The sequence below is a fragment of the Capricornis sumatraensis genome, chromosome 9, assembly GCF_032405125.1.
Source record: "Capricornis sumatraensis isolate serow.1 chromosome 9, serow.2, whole genome shotgun sequence".
Taxonomy (NCBI): Eukaryota; Metazoa; Chordata; class Mammalia; order Artiodactyla; family Bovidae; genus Capricornis; species Capricornis sumatraensis.
Window position 1 is genome coordinate 37,173,670 of NC_091077.1, and position 21,000 is coordinate 37,194,669.

Genomic DNA, 21,000 nt, shown 5'->3' on the forward strand with positions numbered 1-21,000 from the left:
AGAAGAGACTTGTTAGTCACTTAAACTTGTGTGGATGGCATGCATGGGGGCGTGCTAAGTCTCTTCAGTCGTGTCCAACTCTTTGCGATCCCATGGACTGTAGCCCTCCAGGCTCCTCTGTCCATGGGATTCTCCAGGCAAGAACACTGGAGTGGGTCGCCGTGCCCTCCTCCAGGGGATCTTCCCCACCCAGGGACTGCCACCTGGGAAGGTGGATAATTCAAGTCTAGTCAAACTGGTGGGATGACTGTTCTATGACTCCAATAAACAAGGTTGCGGGGATACACTTGTGTGAGGATTTAAAACATCCCTCAGTACCTCCAGTGAAGTCTCAGTTACTACAAGGAGGCTGTGATCACGCCTAGAAACCAGCTGTGGGAGAACATCATGGTCTTCTGGGTGTTGCCAGGACTGCCCATTTTCATAGGGTAACTAATACAGAGGCATTGTTACAACAGAAAAGAAGACTGGGACAAAAATTAACTTCTGTTTAGACCCAGAAGTATATCATTGCAAGACTTAAAGTGCTTCTGAGTTCCCAGGGGACCTAGTTTAACTGTTCATAACTTTTTTTTGATCTCTGCTTCAGTATTGAGGGTAGAAAGCACCATGATGAAAAGGTCAGGTGACTCCTCAAAAGAGGGTAATTCTACCTGCGTGTGGAATGAAATAGACAATTAACTACTTTTTTCCCTTTTCTCCAAAAGATAAAATATTTTATCACAGTAAAGGGGAAAGCATTTTACCCAAATATCTATCTTCACAGTGGTTATCCTCAAACATTGAATGAACCATTAAAAAGGTATTTGACAGAAATATTAGGATACTAACGCCGTCCATCCAGCTTTCTGCCGGAAGGTCTAGGTTGTAAAAAGAAGTAATTTTACATGAAGGTGAGGTGGCAAGGCTTTACACCTCTAATTAAGAACAAAAGTTAGGGTATGACTAAGGACCAAACTGTGTAGCTTGAAATCATCATTCTTGAAGTGGCGTGTGTGCATGCCAAGTCGCCTCAGTCATGTCCAGCTCTTTTGTGATCCCGTGGACTGTAGCCCACCAGGCTCCTCTGTTCATGGGGATTCTCTAGGCAAGAACACTGGAGTGGCTTGCCATTTCCTTCCTCCACCTAACTCAAGGTACTAAACCTTAATAAGCGTTTATCTCCATTTGAGATAAGTATTCTATCTTCGGTGGCCCTGTGCAGAAGAGACCCCAGGAAAAAAAATGAAGAAAGAGACCCCAAATATGCTGCTGAAAACCATACTTCAGTGGACACTCAAATCTTTGACAGGACAGAGACAGGAATTAATTGTTTTAGCAACTTCCTTGATGAATGGGTGGATAAAATTTCAGAGCAGTGGAAGGGAAAGTACAAGATAATCCCATACCAAGCATGGTTGTGAGTAAGATATACTGATGCTCTAAGAGTGAGTCAAAGTCAGAGGCTACAGCGGTTTAAGGTGTGTGGGTCAGAGCATTAATCTATGAATGGATTTTGAGTCATTACTTATACCTCTCACCCCTCAAAACAACTGCCTCTTAAATGTGACTCATCTTTTTCCCCCCCTTAGTTTCTCTGAAGGACCGCCAGTGCTCTGGAGATCATAGGTTTAAAGGCAGAGAGATTTTTGAGATGTAGGTATTTCCAAAGGTCAGGTATTATTACAAATTGCCTATTCTCCACTGAGGAGAACTGCAGAAAAGGAGAAATACGCTCGCTGACTCTGCAGGTCAGGGAAAATTCCAGATCACCCGACTGGCTACACTCAGTTTGACCCTGTCCTGTCAAAGTCTCCATTTCTATGAGATTAGCCAATTGCTTAACTTGAGAGTGAACTTCCCACAGTTCCTAGAATGCCAGCCGACCTAGCGGAGCTGCCTTCAATAGTAGATTATTCCAGCTGGACGCCTGTGGAGACTGTATTTTCCTTCTGGCTCCTGGACGAGGGCTCTTGCCTCCAGACCACATTGCCTTTGCGGTGATTGATGGGAAGGCTGCTTTGAAATAGTTTTGTCCGGAGACAAGATCTTTGGCAGACTGCCCCTCAGGCTTAGCACTCTAAAGGAGATGAAAAGAAAACTGGGGAAGAAAAGAGCACCTTCATGTAAAGGGTTCACTGGCAAGTTTAATCCCCACCCCCCCCAGAAAGAGGGACAAGTCAGAAAGAGTGACACTCAGAAACCTAAGCCCAGGCTTATTAGCATCAGGAAATGAAACTGTAACTCAATTATCCTTAAAGAGCACTTTTCTATCACAACATTTCCTAAAATAACAGACCTGCGTGGAAATGGAAAACGGTGGCATGGTTGGACTTCAAAATGGTTTTGTTCGGCGGCCACCCACTTCCGCCCGCCCCGGCGCTGTCAATTCTTGGCTTGATTTCCTCTTCCCTCTCTTGCCCCATGTCCTCTTTTCACAGATACAAAACAGTATCCGGTGTTTGTGGGTCACAAGCCAGGACGGAACACCACGCAGAGGCACAGGCTGGACATCCAGATGATCGTGATCATGAACAGAACCCTCTACATTGCCGCCAGGTGAGCCCCCTTTCCCCATGTTTGCCTTTGGCACATCCAATGGTCCTAATACCTAAATGTCCACACTCTAAGCTAAGCTAAGTCACTTCAGTCATGTCCGACTCTGTGTGACCCCATAGACGGCAGCCCACCAGGCTCCCCCGTCCCTGGATTGCCGCCAGGTGAGCCCCCTTTCCCCATGTTTGCCCTGGGAGCATCCAACGGTCCTAATACCTAAATGTCCACACTCTGCCTCATAGTAAAGATCGTGGCATTCCCAAAGAGAGTGTTACTTCACTTAAAGGCTACTTTCATTTGTCAAGCAACCATTCTTTTAAGATTTCCTGTGTCCTTTTAACTTGATGGTGTGGATTTGGATAGAAATAATTGCATATTTTGGAGTTTAAACTCAAATAATCCACTGTTTATCTTGAACATTGTGTATATATACATATATATGTATATATACACACATACAGTATACACAGATATTTACTCAAGCATAGGGTAAAGTGTTCTCTCCTTGATACTTGCTAAATTAAGTTGAACGTGTCAACATGCATCAAATTAAGTTGAATGTGTGTGTGGGTGGGTGTATGTTAAACCTGTATTTTTGCAGATAATATATAGTATATAATATTACTTTAGCAGAATGGCAGCAGCCACCCCGTAGAAGTTTTTGATAGGAATCTAGTTCAGAAAATACTCATCCACTGGAGAAATGTTATTCAAACAGACCATGACTTAAGGATAAATAGCCTGGCAAGAATACTACCCAGACAGGGTTCATATGGATTTAGGTTTTGTTTCAACTCTAAACTTACCTGGACCACAACTTCTCTGGCTGTTCAGTGTCCTCTGTTAAATAAGACACTAGAGTAGAATTTCTTAATGGTGTCCCCTGGGATTCTAAAAATACATGATCTGCCATTGGGGACAGGGGTTGTGGCTTATTCAAAATATTTCTAAATAAACAGCAACAAGGAGCACTATCTTGTGGGGTCCACTGTGGTATAACCTGGGTCTAGACTGATGAATAGTTTTACACTGGGAAGGAAAAATAAAGATTATGTTTTTAGTACCTGTCTGGCTGTGCACACAAGTAAAGTAAATAACAACAGTGCTGGTTCCTTCAAAGCACTTAGATGTTCTGAAAATACAAGCTATACAATGTCAAGTTAAAAAAAAAAAACCACTGGCTAGATTAAAATATCCTACGAGTACCCTACATTTTGGTCCCAGGGAGCAATGCCAAAGCACTTTCTAAAAATTCTACTTCACAAACACTGAGTACATACTTCTTGTATGTGCTATATAAATTGCAAATATGGTTGTAAGTTCTTTATAAATGTTAATTCATTCAATCCTGGGGCCAAAAAAAGAACAACCCCTTTGAGTTAGAGCTATTTTCATCCCCGTGTATACCAGGAGGAAACCAAGGTACACAAAGGTGGAATGACTGGGTCAGAATGACACAGGCAGGATTTGAACTGGAATAGTCTTTCTCTAGAGTCTAGGTCACTACTCTCTGTGCTCTGCAGCCTACTGAGCCATAGAAGGCCTACTTGTCCTGGTAATAACCTGCTAATAGCTTTTCCCCAAGAACAGTAGCCACTGTGGGTATTCATTAAAAACATTCCAATGAGTCCCCAGTAGCCACCTCTCTGGGAGAGTATTCAGTTCAGTTCAGTCGCTCAGTCGTGTCCGACTCTTTGCGACCCCATGAATTGCAGCATGCCAGGCCTCCCTGTCCATCACCAACTCCCAGAGTTCACCCAAACTCATGTCCATCGAGTTGGTGATGCCATCCAGCCATCTCATCCTCTGTTGTCCCCTTCTCCTCCTGCCCCCAATCTCTCCCAGCAACAGAGTCTTTTCCAGTGAGTCAACTCTTCGCATGAGGTGGCCAAAGTATTGGAGTTTCAGCTTCAGCATCATTCCTTCCAAAGAACACCCAGGACTGATCTCCTTTAGGATGGACTGGTTGGATCTCCTTGCAGTCCAAGGGACTGTCAAGAGTCTTCTCCAAAACCACAGTTCAAAAGCATCAATTCTTCAGCGCTCAGCTTTCTTCACAGTCCAACTCTCACATCCATACATGACCACTGGAAAGTATTAGCTCCCTCTTAAATACCATTTTCAGTTTCCTATATGTAACAGGGATGGAAGATTACATTTGTACCCAGTTAGCTAAAGGCTGGTCAAAACAAATGATTAAACATTATATCTGTGAGAAATAGGCTGACTCAAGACTCTTCTATGAATTGTTCACTTTGCAACCCAGTCTTTAGGGGAAAAGAAACATAACCGACTACCTGATGACTTTAACTTGGCTGTAAAACAGTCCAGGGGGCACCAGAGTTAGGAACAAGGTGCTGTGCAGACTTCAAGGTGACCAATATTACACCTTGTTACAACCAAGACTGTTTCATCCTAACTCCTGACCCCAAGAAAAGGAGAAAGGGAAGAAGGAAAAAAGGAGAAACAGATTCACTTTGTAACACGATAAGACAGACTCATCTTTGGTTAAAGGTCAAATCTTGACCTTGGTTAAAAGTCAAATCTGTAACAGCCTAGTACTGACATGTTGGTTTTCACTTTGTGCAGTCACTTCCCTGGAGTACGCACCCCTGGAAAAATTCCTAAATGATTTCTGCGGTTTGCATATTTAGGGTCTCTCCTCTCTCTTTAATTTCACATTTCCCAACAGAGCCCCAAGAGATCCACGTTCCCAGGCAGCCACTAACATGATTTAAAGTGAAATCTTTCCCCAGACTCAAGTCATGCCAACATAGTTCAGTGGTGCTCACCAGAGAGGGGAAGAGGAAGTCCTAGGATTGAGTCAGTTTGTGTTCAAGTAAGAGCAGTGTACAAACCCGGGGTGCACACACGGTGCTGGGGAAAAACCCTTGACCCTTGATATGTGGTTTAGCATAATGCATCGTTCTGTGTGTTGGGCAATGTGATCTCTTGGAGACTGAAAAATATTGCCACTGTCCAAGGGAGATTTCATTCATAGAATTTTGATTTTTAAAAGGGTCCCCGGTTCTTCTAGACAATGGGTGTCAGCTATCAGAAGCCATGTCCCCAACCAGAACCCAGGGACTGAGTGAAGCCTGATGAGCAATGCCCCTTTTCAGTTCTGCTTTATTATTATCCATTTTGTAAATTCTTTTTTTGTTGTTTAATCTCTGAACTGCTAATTAACATAAACAGGCCATGCCAAAGGGCTGGGGGGGAAGTGGCAATCAAGAGCTTTCTGAGGAATTGCCAGTGCATATTAATCAGATGTTAATTTACAGTTCATACGTTCAGCTCCTACTTAAAAGTTTTGAGGAGAGGCAGGGCCAGAAAAAATCTCGAGTCATCTCAAAGCTGATACCAAAGTAATAGGCAATTCCACTCCAATAATGAACCTGACCCACAGCACCGCCAATAAAGTCAAACAAGCAATAAAGGAATGCCGTAAAACTGCCTCGGAATTAAAGGGCAGAGCAGTCCTGGCACCCTACTGGAGTCTGAAGAACTTTCCAATTCAGCAGTTTACAAAACAGGCTCTCTCTCCCCCTCACCACTCTTACACACACACACACACACACTCACACACACACACAAGGGCAAGGGAATTTTACAGGCCAACTGCCTTACCCCCTCCTTTTATTTTCATAGGAGAAAGCCTGTTTTTATTTCTGTTTTTCGCTGTTGTTCTTTCCCTAAAAGTAGTAGCAAACAGATTTCCAAAGAACTGGGGGGAAAAATGGAAGTAAACCCTGACAGCAGATAATTCCTTTCTTTTTTCTTTCTTCCCTTCTCCCCTTTCCCTTTCTTTTAAGTAATGAGGGGCCCTGAAAGTCTGCACGGGAGCCTTGAGGTCTTGCTTTAAAGCTGTGGGTAATTTTCCAGCCCCAGGACTTCCTGCATTTTAGAAAAAGTCAATGTTATTTCAAGGGAAAATGAGCTGTTTTGCTTTCCCTCACTAGCCCCCCATCTCCTCAGTTGAATGTAGCGCTTTTCTTTTCTTTCTTCTGAATTCCAGACAAAAACGCCCTTGTACTCAGCTCACACAGAAGGGGATGTTTAAATATAGCCCCACACCTGAGCTGCTCATTCTGTTTCTCCCCTTCCAAGGGGAGATTGGCAGCGAATCATAAAGACAACCAAGTTCTCAGCAAAACAGGAAGGTGAACAGAAGCAAGAAATGTAAACTTTAGCTCAAGTACATCTTAACCTTAATTGACCATCACTGTGTGTAAAAGAGTGGCTTCTGGAAATAATTTTACCTTTATCGTCTTCAGTCTTGTCAATCAAATCATCAAAGGTAAAGCTGAAAATATGTTTTCGAAAAAGTGATGGAGACAGACATTAGCTTTTTGTTAGCTCTCTTGATGAACAACTCTAGCATGTTGAATGCCAAGTGAGAGGGCATGTGAGCTCATCTGTGTGCTAGTTTGGAAGCCTGTTTAACTTTCAGACATCTCCCACCTAAACTACGGACGTACATACAGATGTTACTGTTACGGGATGCGAGAGACTACTGGAAAGTTTTCATAAAAGGTGGCAAGATCCCATGATTTGTCTGAAGGTGCTGAATGTGTTCCTGAAGCATCTCTTAGAAGCTGAACCCTCCCCTTCTTCTTGCCCTCTGATCTTGTTTTTAATAACATGGATGTGGATTTCTCTGCCTTGAATGAGACACGGACTCATTCAGGAGAAAACGCACTGGCTTGACTCTTGCGTCTAACATTGTCTTAATTCTTCTTTGTTTATAGGGACCATATTTATACTGTTGACATAGACACCTCACACACAGAAGAAATTTATTGTAGCAAAGTAAGTAGTTTTGAAACCTTCTTTCAGAAATGAAGGATCTTAGGATGGTTCTTGGAGAGAATATGTATTGTAAATGCATTGCCTGAGATGACATGGCTTAGAATAATTGGGAACATTTTATGAAATTTTAATTTGGAGATGAGTTAGGGCTTAATATGAAATGGTTATGTACTTCATATTTTATGCATCAATTACATGCACATAAACACATTGGAATTGTAGGTAATTCCTAAATTCGTTGGATACAATATTGGATATTTGTCCAGGAAAAGATCAGTTTCCATACGTAAACTTTTGTCCCACAAGTGTTTCACTGTTATGTTTCCATATCTTGCAATATTAAGTTTGACTTCACTGTTGTGGTTCAGGAATTTGATCATTATCCATTTCAGACAGATATAAAATATAACCAACGCTTTCTTATAACTCCACATGGAGGTATTTTAAGTTAATAAAGTCTGCCCCAGAAGTAGATGATCCCTTCAGCACATGAATTTATGTGAAGGAGTGTAACCTGAATTAAATCTTTGTCCACCTAAGGTGAATGTCCCCTTTATGTTTAAGAAAATGACTTCCATATTTTAAGGAAAAGGCCTGCTTTATGGAAACTGATTTATCAAGTGAAAGGAAAGGGCAACGACATGTATTTTATCAAAATGAGCATAATTTAGCAAGTTAATGCGGATATTTTATGTGAAATTTCCACACTGTTGTTTATTCTTCTTTCCTTTCTCCTTCATCTTTTTCTCAAAGAGAAGATCATTTCATAGTCTAATGAATAGATAGGGGTTCAAAATTAAATGAACACTTCCATTTCTAATCTTTTGTTGTTATGGTGAGTTAATCACGGAGAAAGGGTGTGGAAAGCTTTCAATAAATATATGTTCAGCTTCTAGTCTCCCCCAGGGAACTCTTACTTCTAAAATCAAATGCAACAGCGTCTGGGCTCTAATTGATTTCTTTCTTGATCCCTGCAGAAACTGACATGGAAATCTAGACAGGCTGATGTAGACACATGCAGAATGAAGGGAAAACATAAGGTAGGCAATTTTCATTTCTTCTGCAGCTGCCACTTTGGGTTAAGTTCTTGACTGTTATCTCCAGCCGCAGACCGTGATGTGGAATGGCTCACACTAGTCCCTTTTCCCCCAGTAATTGCTTCTTCCGTCAACTTATTGAAGGCTTTAATTTGCAAAAAACAGTTTGCTTTTAATGTGATGAAACAGTATGACAGCTGCAAGGGCTGCATCATGAACTATTTAGGGGGCACCAGGGACTTTGGACCCCAAACTGGCTTGTGCTGAGTCTTCTGAGTACACTTGCCGGGAGCCTGCCTCGTGGTCCATAGCCCTCAGAAAGTCTGCAGGAGAGCCCAGAAAGGCTGCCGCAGACACAAGGGGTCTGCGCCTCCCGCCATAGAGCAGCATAAAAACACACTCCAGCGGCAGACCTCGTGTATCAAGGGACTCTGGAGCCTCTGGCATTAAAACTAATGTGACGGGGTGCTGCTATGTCCTGGCTTGCTTTCCTTTGGTGGCACAAACACACACCTCCTGTTCTTATTTACTGTTGAAAAGCAGTTGTTACTGTCAGCATCATCTTGGGGGTAAAAACACAAGGAGGAGCCGGGACTTTCCCAGGAGAACGCCCCAGCCCCTGCATTTTCACCTGGCTCTCAGCACATCATGGCCCATGGTTGAATGGGTTTCTACCCTGAGCTGGACACCCAAAAGTTTGAACTGTTTTTCAGGATGAGTGTCACAACTTTATTAAAGTTCTGCTGAAGAAAAATGATGAGACTTTGTTCGTCTGTGGAACTAATGCCTTCAACCCTTCCTGCAGAAACTATAAGGTAAATGATGTTTTGTCTGTTGGAACCACACAGCCCGGAGGTATTTCATAATTTACTGTGATTGTGCCCGCAGTCACCTAAGAGGGTTAATTCAACACCGCCTGGGTTCCTCTTGCTCGTTCCACTTAATGTAGTGCTCCACATGACCGATCCTCAGCAGGCTTCTAAGCTTCCTGTTTGTTCAGGATTGACTGACGTGGCTTTAAAGAGCCGACCCGGCAAAGTATGTTTCTGTTAAGACCCTATTCTCTATTGTTCAGAATGTCAGCCAGTGTACCCCATAGACCATGTGGGTTTCCTCTCTCTCCCTTTCTCCTTTTCCCTCCCATCCCACCATCTCCTCTCTGAGCACAAAAACACACTTACACTGTGAACGATTTCTATTTTAAAAGGGATCTCAAAAGCATGCCATTGGAACCTGTAGACATTCCTCTAGGTAAGATTTTCAAGAACAAAGGAATTTAATTCCATTCAGAACTCGGCTTACTTGACCATGGTCTGACTTATCTTGGCCTTCATGCAAAGGGGAAAAAGATTAACCCTTGCAGCATTAATAAATCAAGTTAGTTCATCTGATAATGGTGTCGCTGCAGGAGTGGAGGTAAAAATGACCTGAGGTCTTGACCCTACATGTTTACCTTTCCTTGTCCCTCTTCCGGCAGTAGCCTCTTGTTCAGCAAATACGTGCTCCCATGACTAGGAACTGACACTGTAAAGACAGATAGGAGGCGTCCATTCTTAGTGAAGCCAGACACTAAGAAAACTCAGGGAGAAGAAAACTTCAGCCCATGGGTTTGCTGCCATGGTGGCATAATACAGAGCATGATGGAAGCATCGCAGAAAAGTGCTTACTTCAGCCTGAGACAAGCAGTCAAGGAGGTGGACAACCCCTCTCTTCGAGTGCTCCCTCCTGTTGTCAGGACATATGGAACATGAACACCCCAGCCCAGGAGAGACCCGAGCATCTGTGATTGCCCAGAACCTGACATAGTGTCTCCAAACAGGTGTTCAGTTCATTTTTTGTGGGGTAAATAGTGAATGAGATAATGCCTAACCTCAGTCTTAAAGAAGAAGTAACCAAATGAAGGCAGCGGGGCATTCCACGTAGGGGAACAGCATGAACAAAGGCCTGGAGTAAGAAACTGTCTACTGAGCTTGAGAAACTTCATTTGGTGCCAAAGTGTTGGACCTTGAAGTGACAGGTGACAGTCAACAAGAGTCTGCAGAGGTAGGTGGCCCCAGGGATGAAGGGAAGAGAAGAGATTCAGGAGATACTGAAGTGGCCAAAACCAGGAGGATTTATGTTGTTGTTGTACGGCAGAAACCAACACAGCACTGTAAGGCAATTATCCTTCTATTTAAAAAAAAAAAAAGGATTTACTAATTAATAAGAAGCACAGGATAAAGAGAGAGAGGAGTTAAGAACTACTGTGAGACCATCTCCTGGTTGGGTGGATGGGGCGGCCATCAATGTGGACAGGGAGGACAGAAGAGCGGTGGGGTGGTGAGAACATGGGGGGTTCCATTTTGCATATGCTGAGTGTGCCTGGCACCACAGATGGCAATGCCTACAGGACATGAATAGAGAGCTCCAACAAAAAGATGGACGGCTCAGCCTTGATTTAGGGAGAGACACAGGGATGTCTAGATTTTGGTTTCACCCGCATAAAGTAAAACCTTAGGGATGAGAAAAGAAATGATGGGCAGCTGTCAGGACCAGAGGGCTCACCAGCCTGAGTTGGACAGTTTTAAAAGACTTTGCCTTGGCACAGACAGAGGGAGAATCTATTTTACCCTCATGCTCATCTTCCACGTATGTTTGGAAATGGGCACCGGCAGGGCCAGCATTAGGGTGAGGCAAGGGAAGCACTCCAATCAGGAGCAACATGCGAGGGCACACCAAAAACAATTCAGTAATGGGGCTTCCTGGGCGGCAGTGGCGAGGAATCTGCCTTGCAATCCAAGCGGCATGGGCTCAGTCCCTGGTGCGGGAAGATCCCACACGCTACAGAGCAACTGTGTACAACTGCTGAGGCCATGAGTCGTAATAGGAGAAGCCGCTGCAGCGAGAAGTGCACACCGCAACTGGAGACTACCCCCTCCCGCTGGCTCTTAGTAAATGGAGAAAGCCCACTTGCAGCAATAGGACCCACCAGAGCCAATACATAAGTAAATGATTTTTTTATAAAATTTACTAATCAAGATACATGATATTTCCAACGTGGCATTTTTATAAGTCTAAACGAATGCCCAAAATGTGAAAGTGTTAGTCACTCAGTTGTGTCTGACTCTTTGCAACTTCATGGACTGTAGCCCACCAGGCTCCTCTGTCCATGGAATTCTCCAGGCAAGAATACTGGAGTAGGCAGCCATTCCCTTCTCCAGCAGATCTTCCCAACCCAGGGATCGAACCCGGGTCTCCTGCTTTGCAAGCAGATTCTTTACCATCTGAGGGAAGCAGAGGATGAGATGGTTGGATGGCATCACCGACTCAATGAACATGAGTTTGGGCAAACTCCAGGAGATGGTGAAAGACAGGGAAGCCTAGCATTCTGCAGTCCATGGGGTCACAAAGTTGGACACAGGACTGAACAACAATGCAAAAAAATACTATCACTAGATATTAAAATTTCACATAATGACAGGAGCTAATTCAGGTGCTAAGAGGCAGCCCGTCAAGTCAAACATTCAGCCAGTAACGGTATACTGGAGCTCTGACTTTAATTCTGCCACTTAATATTCCATCCCTGTGTGTCATTGTTTAGGACTCATTAAGATGAATGCTTTGAACAAATCCGAACGAATTCCCTAGCTGGAGACCTATCTCCTATGACAAATTACAGGTTTCCTTGGCACTGTGTTACCCAGCCTGCAAGGGATCCAGCTCCTTCTTCCCGCACGTGTTTCATTCCCCAGGGTGCTCCACCTCTAAGAGGTGCCTTCACCTCCCCCTTGTTCTAGCCACACCTGCTGAGACATGTTCCAGGACCCCAGGGCCTCTCAGGAACGACAGGATATACCTAGCATGGAGAATGGCAGTGAGAACTCTTGGCATTGCTCAGAAAAGTGTTTTCAGACTCTCCGGGCAGACTGGGACTTTCCCGAGGACATGGGACATAATGTATTTGGTTTCAGAGAAAATGGACAGCCTATCTCATAAGTGCTTTTTAATCACCAGATCAGGACCAAAAACAATAGCCAGTCTTCCACTGAAAGACCCAAATCACAGAGTTCAGAAGCATCAAGTGAAACTACTTTGAAGCAGGAAAGTGACAAAATTTTGGTCTCTGCTTCTGCACCGTGCCCTGACTTCCACAAGTTTTATAACAGAAGTAAGCTGAATATATTAGAGAGATTAGAGCCCCAAATAAGATTATCCAGGGAAGAATTCTGAAGGCTGTCCATTATAAATCTACAACTACACTCCATACCTTTTCCCTCCTGTTTTCTAAACCTCTTGAACTTCTGCACAAGTCAGGCTGGTTCTTAGTATAATTATCTCTACCCCACGGTGATTTAATTTCCCAGGGGCTGTTGTTAAGTCTCAGATTTGATGACTGCTACAAGGATTAGTTCTTACTTCAGGGAAAGAGGATTTCACCATGGCATTGTCTTGTCTCTGGACTTTCCAAGTTCACAAACCAATACATTAATTCCTCATTGCTTCCCATCCATGACTAGCTATAGCTGTGGCCACTCTTTTAGAAGTAGGTACATTTTAAAAAATATATCCCCCTCGTATATTATTGTTTCCCCATGGGCAGGATTACAGCGTGCAACTGCTTGGGATAACAGCATTTCTGTTGCATCACTGTATAGCGGGTATCGCTCTGAATACTTGTCACAGACTGCAAAGTCTGTCGCAGTTAAACAAGAAGCTCTTGTTGGGATAAAATACTAGGAAAAGACTTTCATAAAAATGTGCCGGGGAAGAGTACATTTGCTTTAAAGGGTGTCTGACTTGAACATCTTTCTCCTAAAAATGTATTTCTAACACAACTGCTTTATGTGATTCTCAGCCACAGTTTAAACAAGCATTATGGCTTTGATGGGGGAGATCCCAAAGTGGTTGCACATAGAAAAGGCCTGTCCTATCCTTGAAAAGTTTCTGTGGGTTGAGGGCAAAGGGCACAAATGATTGGACTATACTAGCGACTGCTCAGTAAGGATCTCACTCTTTCCTCCTGGGCAGCGACTCCAGGCTCCTTGATTCAGGCACTTCGATTTTAATGCTAAAGAGCATTTCACAGATCCTTCCTCAGTGCTGTCTTGGGTTTGTCTTCTTTCCGTTTTCATACATGGAGTCAAACCGTGCCACTGCCAGATGATAAACAAAACACCCTAAAACCATCAAGAAGACTGAAATACAGAGGAGTCAGAACATTAGCACTGTGGAAGATATCACTGTTTGGTCTCTGTGATGCCGAGACTTAAATGCTAGGAAGCTCTCATGGTGTCAGGAAGGGAGAGTGGGAGGAACCCCTGAATTATTGGTCTAGATGGGCCAAGCACTGACAGTTGGCTGATCAACAGAGGTTCATTTCCTGCTCACATCACAGTCAAGTGTGGGTCAGTCAGTGAGTTTCTATTCTGAGAGGTTATTCAGAAAGCCGGCTCTGTCCTGCTTATATGTCTGCCATCTCTTGCGATCTCCTAGGATCTTGGAATTCTCCACTGGATCCTCTCTAGGATCCAGTGAAGAAGATGGAAAGAGAAGGGAAGAGTGTGGAAAGAGAACAAGAGTGGAGGATCTGGGGAGGTTTTCAGGGGCAAGACCTAGAGGTGGGGCAGAGCCTTATACTCACACCCCATTGGCCAGAGCTCAGTCATGTGATCACACCTGACTGCAAGGGAGGATGGGAAATGTAGTTTAGTGTGATATGGAGGAAAGGGAAATGAATTTGTTGAACAGCTAGTAAGGCTTTGCCTCACCTGCAAATGCCTATGAGCCAGGCAGGTAACTTGTAAGAGTGAAGCAAGCAGCATGTCAATACAATCTGTGGGTAAAGGGGTCTTGGTGTTAAGAGACTATATGCCGATCTGAAGAAAATGGCAGGGGTGGCCATTACTCAACTATAGCTTGCTGCCCCTTGGCTAAGAAGGGCCGGAATTGACTTACCCACATGTTCAAAAGATGCAAGAAATCCCAAGTTTTCATATGCAATCTGCCTTTTTAAGAGAGAGTTAGTTTTCCTTTTTCTTTTTCTAAACATACTCAGATGACCAAAGAGGCAGGCTAGTAATAACCTCTAGGGTACAGGAACAAGCCTGGGTTGGGCAGGAGGAGATGGGAGTCAAGTTACAACCACACTGCTCATATCTGGGGCCCATGGGAGCCTCTCAGCTTCTGGGCCACTCTTTCTCATCTACGTAATCTGAAGATCAGACATGTTTCTGAAGTAGGTGCAAAGGCCACCTGAGCTCTGCTTGCATCTGTGTTTTTGTTCATGCTTGCTGATGCCATACTATTCTCGCAGGTAACCTGAGAAAGAATTCCAGAGTCTTCTCCTAGAATTTAACCCACAAAGGCAAGACTCCTCTGGCAAAACAAAACAAAAACTGAGGTCATTCTCTGTAGAGTTCATGACTTAGCAGATAATTCTAGGGGATGGGGGAATATGTTTTCCTGGTGAATACCTCAGAAATCCCTTTTCCAAGGAGAAAGATGCTTATTTCTCTAGCATTCCAGGAGGATATGGGAATCTCTTTATTGTCATGGTTCTGAGTCAAGCAGACATGACTGATTCTTCTGACTCTCCTAGCTACAGAATCTTGGTCAAATGACTTAATCTCTCTCAACGTCAGCTTCCCCATCTGAAACCAAAAGACTTAACCTTAGAGGGTATTTGACTATTATTTGCACCAGGCATATAAATTGCTCAAAAAATTAAGTGCTCTGTAAATATTAGTTGCTGTTATTATCTGTCGGTTGTTGTTCCTAATTTAGTCCTATTATTTCATTTAGATGGATACTTTGGAACCTGTGGGTGATGAATTTAGCGGAATGGCCAGGTGCCCTTACGATGCCAAACATGCCAATATTGCACTGTTTGCAGGTAAATGACCTGATTTCCTGATTTCTCCTCATTGCCTTTGTTTTCGTGGGCTCAGCCTGTGGCCCTGCAGGATTTGCAGAGTCACAGTTGTACTTTGATTCTCTGGTGACTACTGTAACTAAGCATGCCTTTTCCATTGGAAATCATATGGAAATTGTACTTTTGTTTTTTTGTTGTTGTTCGGTCACTCAGTTGTGTCCGACTCTTTGCGAACCTATGGACTGCAACACACCAGGCTTCCCTGTCCTTCACTATCTCCTGGAGTTTGCTCAAACTCATGTCCATTGAGTCAGTGATGCCATCCAACCATCTCATCCTCTGTCATCCCCTTTTCCTCCTGCCTTCAATCTTTCCCAGCATCGGGGTCATTTCCAATGAGTTGGCTCTTCACATCAAGTGGGAAAGTATTAGAGCTTCAGCTTGAGCATCAGTCCTTCCAATGAATACTCAGGGTAGATTCCTTTAGGATTGACTGGTTTGATCTCCTTGCTTTTTTTTTTTTTTCTCCTCTCCTCGCTTCTTAGACAAGTCTTTGCCATGCTTACCCATGCTTCTCTGCCTTCAGAAAGAGTAACAACTTTGCACTGAACATGCGGCATACTGGTTAGGGCGTGTCTGGGCTGAAGTAACAGAAAATCCCACCTCTAACCCCCAGTGTGAACTGAGTATTTAAGGTGGGGTAGACTTTGGGGTTGTTTTGATTCAACAACTCATTCATCTCATCCAGGACGTAGGTCCTTTTCATTTCTCTGTTCAGTTTTCTTTCTTTCTCGGAGGGAGACTGGCTGTTCTCACAGTCATAGGATGGCTGTTGGGTCTCAATTAGGGCTACATGTCCTTTCGTCTGGGCTTCTCAGGTGGAACTAGTGGTAAAGAACTCACATGCCGTGGGTTTGATCCCTGGGTTTTGAAGGTTCCCCTGGAGGAGGGCATGGCAACTGACTCCAGTATTCTAGCCTGGAGAATCCCCTGGACAGAGGAGCCTGGCAGGCTACAGTCCATAAGGTTGCATAGAGTCGGACGTGACTGAAGCAACTTGGCACATACACACATCCCCTTGTCTACATGTAGAAGGGAGAAGGAAAGAGACAAAAGGAAGCTTCTGTAAGCTCTCTCGGTTACCAGCACATCTTCTCAAATATCATGACCTCATGAGCTTACATGCTCATGATAGAACTATAGTGGCCGAAGGGATGATGCTGATGATCAAAGGTTGACCAACAGTCCCCATTGCTGCTCCTTCCTTCCATTGCAAAGGATATAGAATGAAAGCAAATAAGCCATGACTTTCAGATGGGGGTTTTTGTGTATGTGTGTGGGTGTTTTATTGATAATTAGAAATTTATTTAGGAATTCATTGCCAGCTGTGCTCATTGAGGTGGGTGTAGGGAGAAGTATTGGTATAGGAGCTCCTCCAAAGGTAGAGCATTCCTAGCAAGCAGCCTTGTAAGAAACACAAAGTCAGGTAAACCTATTTGTAAGCATGAGTAGGGACAAGGCCACTGGAAAGAGTGCTTGAGGATTATATTCTTAAGTGCCTAACTTCTGCTGCAGCACTTTTCTGACCCGTGGAACCTGCATTAGGAATAGAGCAATGGAGGTTGTGGACTGCAGTGGAGAATGTAAATTTAATAAGGAAAAAGAGGCAGCCCAAGGTAGAAAGAGGAGAATGAGCAGAGTGCTTTCCGAGGCCACCAACCTTCCAAGAGCAAGCCCCATGAAACCATCTTGTGGCTGCCACTCCTCCTCTCCAGGAGGTGTATCTGAATCCATGTTCACTGAAATGCTTGAAAGCTCTTAAAACTTCCACCATTATAAACAGAGGATACTTGTTGCCCCTGAATAGTTGTTGTATTACCAAGAGTGACAAAATAGTACTCTATTTTACGAGTAAAAGTTCTGGCAAGATATCCAGTTTAAAATGTAAGACAAAGAGTATGGAGGAGTGTTCAACAGCAGTAACCACATACACACCCCACTGTCCTCTCCTCCTCAGGTATATCCATATGATCCGGGACTATGATTCTGTAAGAAAAATTGTGATTTTTGCAAACTCATGTGTATCAACAGAAAGGTTTGCCATCTGCAGCCAAAATCTAACCCAGAAGGTCAACACGTACAGATACATGACTGTCAGTAATGTAGATATGAAGACAGCTCTACCTGAAACAGCAAATACCAGTTAAGACCAAAGAAAGTGAAAGTGAAAGAAAGTGAAGTCGCTCAGTGGTGTCCGACTCTTTGCGATCCCATGGACTGTAGTCTACCAGACTTCCCTGTCCATGGGATTTTCCAGGCAAGAGTACTGGAGTGGGGTGCCATTGCCTTCTCCAGGGGATCTTCCTGACCCAGGGATTGAACCCAGGTCTCTGGCATTGCAGGCAGACGCTTTACCCTCTGAGCCACCAGGGACCAAAAGTAGACCTCAAAGACTTTGCTTTGGTATGTTTATTTAAAACAGAACCATATGCTTATCCCACGAGGGCTAGAGCTTAAAGAGAACTGTGATGTATGTAAGCCACTTCTGAAGATGCTCTGGGAACCACAATTAATGAAGACAGGTAACCCATTAAAGCTGAGCCAAGGAAGCTATTTTTTATATTGAATATAATTCCTGTTTCCATTTCATCTACACAGATTTTACTATTCCAGAACAGCCCATTTGATTATCTGTGTAAAGAATGCTTGCTAATCCAAGAAAAGAACCACAAATTTTAAGGATTCATCTTTAATCATTTTGTCTCTCTTTTGCCTTGGATGTATCCTCAAGCAGATGTCCCAAAGAGCATGAATTCTTAAAGAAAAGTCCAGTTTGAACTCAGCATCATCCCTTCCCCCTCTTTATTTTGGCTTTTTGTATATCAGAATGTTCTCAGTTTGAGACTTCGGAAATACTGAAACAAGTATCTCTTAAATGGAAAGCTAGATCAGTAGAACTTAGTGGCTCTCCTGATTGAGGTAAAGAGGAGCAGAGACTCAAAAAGGATACATATACCAATCTTCTTTTTTTTCTTTTTTTTAATCGGAGTATGATTACATGTAGCAATTTTAGTCAGCTCTTTTTTGCTTACAAATCCTCTTTCTTCACTTGCTTAGGCTGTGGACTTTCTTACTTCTGCTTGTACTTAAATTTTTCTGGTGATACAATCAGCCTCTATCTTTCCCGGGGCTCCTACCTAATCCAGTTTACCATGGTATGGTGGTGGCAGGAGTGTCCAAGCGGCCTTGGCCTTGAGATTTCAGTCAAGGTCCATCTAATGGAGTGAAGCAAACAACATTTTTCATTTACCCTGTTCCCTAAGCTGCTGCTGCTTAGAAATTGCCATGCAGTTTAAAAATGAAAAATGTTTCATCTCTTGTGATCCCAGTTTAAAATGGTTAGGAATGTGGGTCAAGTATTTTCCTAGCGACTCTTGGATTTGTCCCGGTTGTCCTATCTTATTTGTCTGATATAGGAAAGCCAGGTGGGGATGTCTCTGTTATTCCCCCATGCCCACCATCTTGCTCCAACCCTATTCTCCTCTCCTCTTTCTCTTCAAAGATGGAAAACTATACTCTGCTACAGTCACAGACTTCCTTGCCATTGATGCAGTCATCTACCGGAGTCTTGGAGACAGCCCAACCCTACGGACCGTCAAGCATGATTCAAAATGGTTAAAAGGTGAACAAACAATTGAAAAAAGAAAGGAGGTGTGGTGGGGGAGATATACACCTTGAAGGAGATTTAGCGTCTGAATGGTCCAGACTGTAGTTTCACTTTAGTAATGGCTTCTCACGGACAGGAAGGTGGGAATTGCATCTCTTGCCCCGAGTTGATTTATTACCTCCCCTTTTCACTTCCCATGAGTTTCTGGAGTATTATCAAAACTACCAACACCACTATAATAGAATACATCACATTCATCTTTCCTGCCTCAAGCTCTCATTTCAAAGTCCCACATGAAACCAACTAAACAAAACACTTCATTCATAGAAGGGAACGGGGAATTCGAGGTGGTGGGGGACAGGAAAAAAGCAGTTCACAACCGGAATGAGTCAGGGTTGACAAGGCAATGTGTACAAAATCTATTCTGTAATATGAGCCTTGTATTATAGAAAATAAAATTACAGAGATATGCAAAACTCATTTATTCTTCATTGTTCATTGCAACTGCTTCTGAAAGATTAAATCTGTAGGCTTAAATGCTTTTGGAAATCATTAAGCACGTGCATGTGTAAAGTCACTAGAAACGGTTAGTGTTAACCAAATGTCTAATGGCCCTACAATTTCATTTCATAATATGTCTTTGGTTGCAACTGACTGCAGTTCTTTTAACTCTGTGTGACACGCCCCCAAGTAAAGTGCCCGTTTGTCCACAGAACCGTATTTTGTCCAAGCGGTAGATTATGGAGACTACATCTACTTCTTCTTCAGGGAAATAGCGGTGGAGTACAACAGCATGGGAAAGGTAAGAGGGGAGGATGTCTTAATACGGGGCCAATGTGGTGATGAATGGCTTTGAAATAAAACCATAAATCTAAGGACAAGGTTATCATTTTGAGAAGACCCAGCAAAGACTGGTGGAAGTCAAACATTTTGCTTCCTTGAACCCCTATATGCTTTTTCTGATTAGTAACAGAATACAGGGAAACCTCTTAAATACATTGAAAACTTAATGAACAGATGAGTTTCAAGTATCTTAAGAAAGACGTGGTTTCCAGGTCTACTCATCAAGTTTGTTTTTGTTTTGATTTGTTTTAAACTGAGCTGCTCTACAGAGAGAAAGTAACTATTCAATACCTATAAGCAAACCCAGGGTCTTGACTGTATTCATTGCAAAAAGCAATAGAAGACTTAGGGGATGTCTATTTCAATTGTTTTTACCAGAGAGTGGATCAAGACCACTGAGTTGGAGGGCACAAATTCAATACCAGGGTGGCTTGCACAGTTAGAGGAATTCAGAGCATGAGAGGCAGAGCCCAGAGGCAGCCAGGGAGGATGGCAGAGATGGCGCATACAAAGTACGCTTTTGTTTGAGGAAATAAAAAGCTAAGCAGTCTGTATGGAAATGAGTGTATGTGCCTGGGAGCTGATCCCCTGAAGGATTTATAGTTCTGTATTAAATGCCACAGCCTTATCTTTCAAAACATGCTGTTCCAATGCTGAGTTTCTCCCTTTTTTTTTGCCACTGATTTTAGAAACACAGGATTAAATGAAGCATCTTGTTGTTCTGTTTTCATTTTTCTAAGAAAGGTAAATTCTACCAAGATCTCCATGAAGAGTAAGTGCATTTCATCTTCTCCGTGTTTTCCCTCTGCAGGTAGTTTTCCCAAGGGTGGCTCAGGTTTGTAAGAATGACATGGGAGGGTCTCAGAGAGTGCTGGAGAAGCAGTGGACGTCTTTCCTGAAGGCTCGCCTCAATTGCTCCGTCCCCGGGGACTCCCATTTTTATTTCAACATCCTGCAGGCAGTTACCGACGTGATTCATATTCATGGCCGTGATGTTGTCCTGGCAACCTTCTCCACACCTTATAACAGGTAACCATGCCCTGGCGGTGCGGACTTCATCGGTCCTTCCCGGCTTCCTTTTCCCAAGGGGTTCTTGTCTAATACACAAGATTTGCAACCGATGGAAACACTGCCATTCGCTATTTGTAACTAACAAGCACTTAACACTCAGTTCTCATCCACAAATGAACAGTCAGTATAAGCGCTGTTAGAGAATTTTAGAGAAAGTAATGAGATAAATTATTCCAATATCTTTT

The 21,000-nt window shown here is 43.3% G+C and overlaps 1 protein-coding gene across 3 annotated transcripts in view; it reads left to right on the plus strand.

The window, feature by feature from the left end:
- Positions 1–21,000, plus strand: part of SEMA6A (semaphorin 6A) — a 128,308-nt gene that overhangs the window by 65,544 nt on the left and 41,764 nt on the right. For all 3 annotated transcript variants that reach the window (XM_068979765.1, XM_068979766.1, XM_068979767.1), the window contains exons 3-10: positions 2,421–2,538; positions 7,287–7,347; positions 8,325–8,387; positions 9,098–9,199; positions 15,165–15,255; positions 18,797–18,916; positions 19,615–19,703; positions 20,556–20,773. In XM_068979765.1, coding sequence (XP_068835866.1) covers positions 2,421–2,538; positions 7,287–7,347; positions 8,325–8,387; positions 9,098–9,199; positions 15,165–15,255; positions 18,797–18,916; positions 19,615–19,703; positions 20,556–20,773 — 862 coding nt within the window. The remainder of the gene's footprint in view (positions 1–2,420; positions 2,539–7,286; positions 7,348–8,324; positions 8,388–9,097; positions 9,200–15,164; positions 15,256–18,796; positions 18,917–19,614; positions 19,704–20,555; positions 20,774–21,000) is intronic.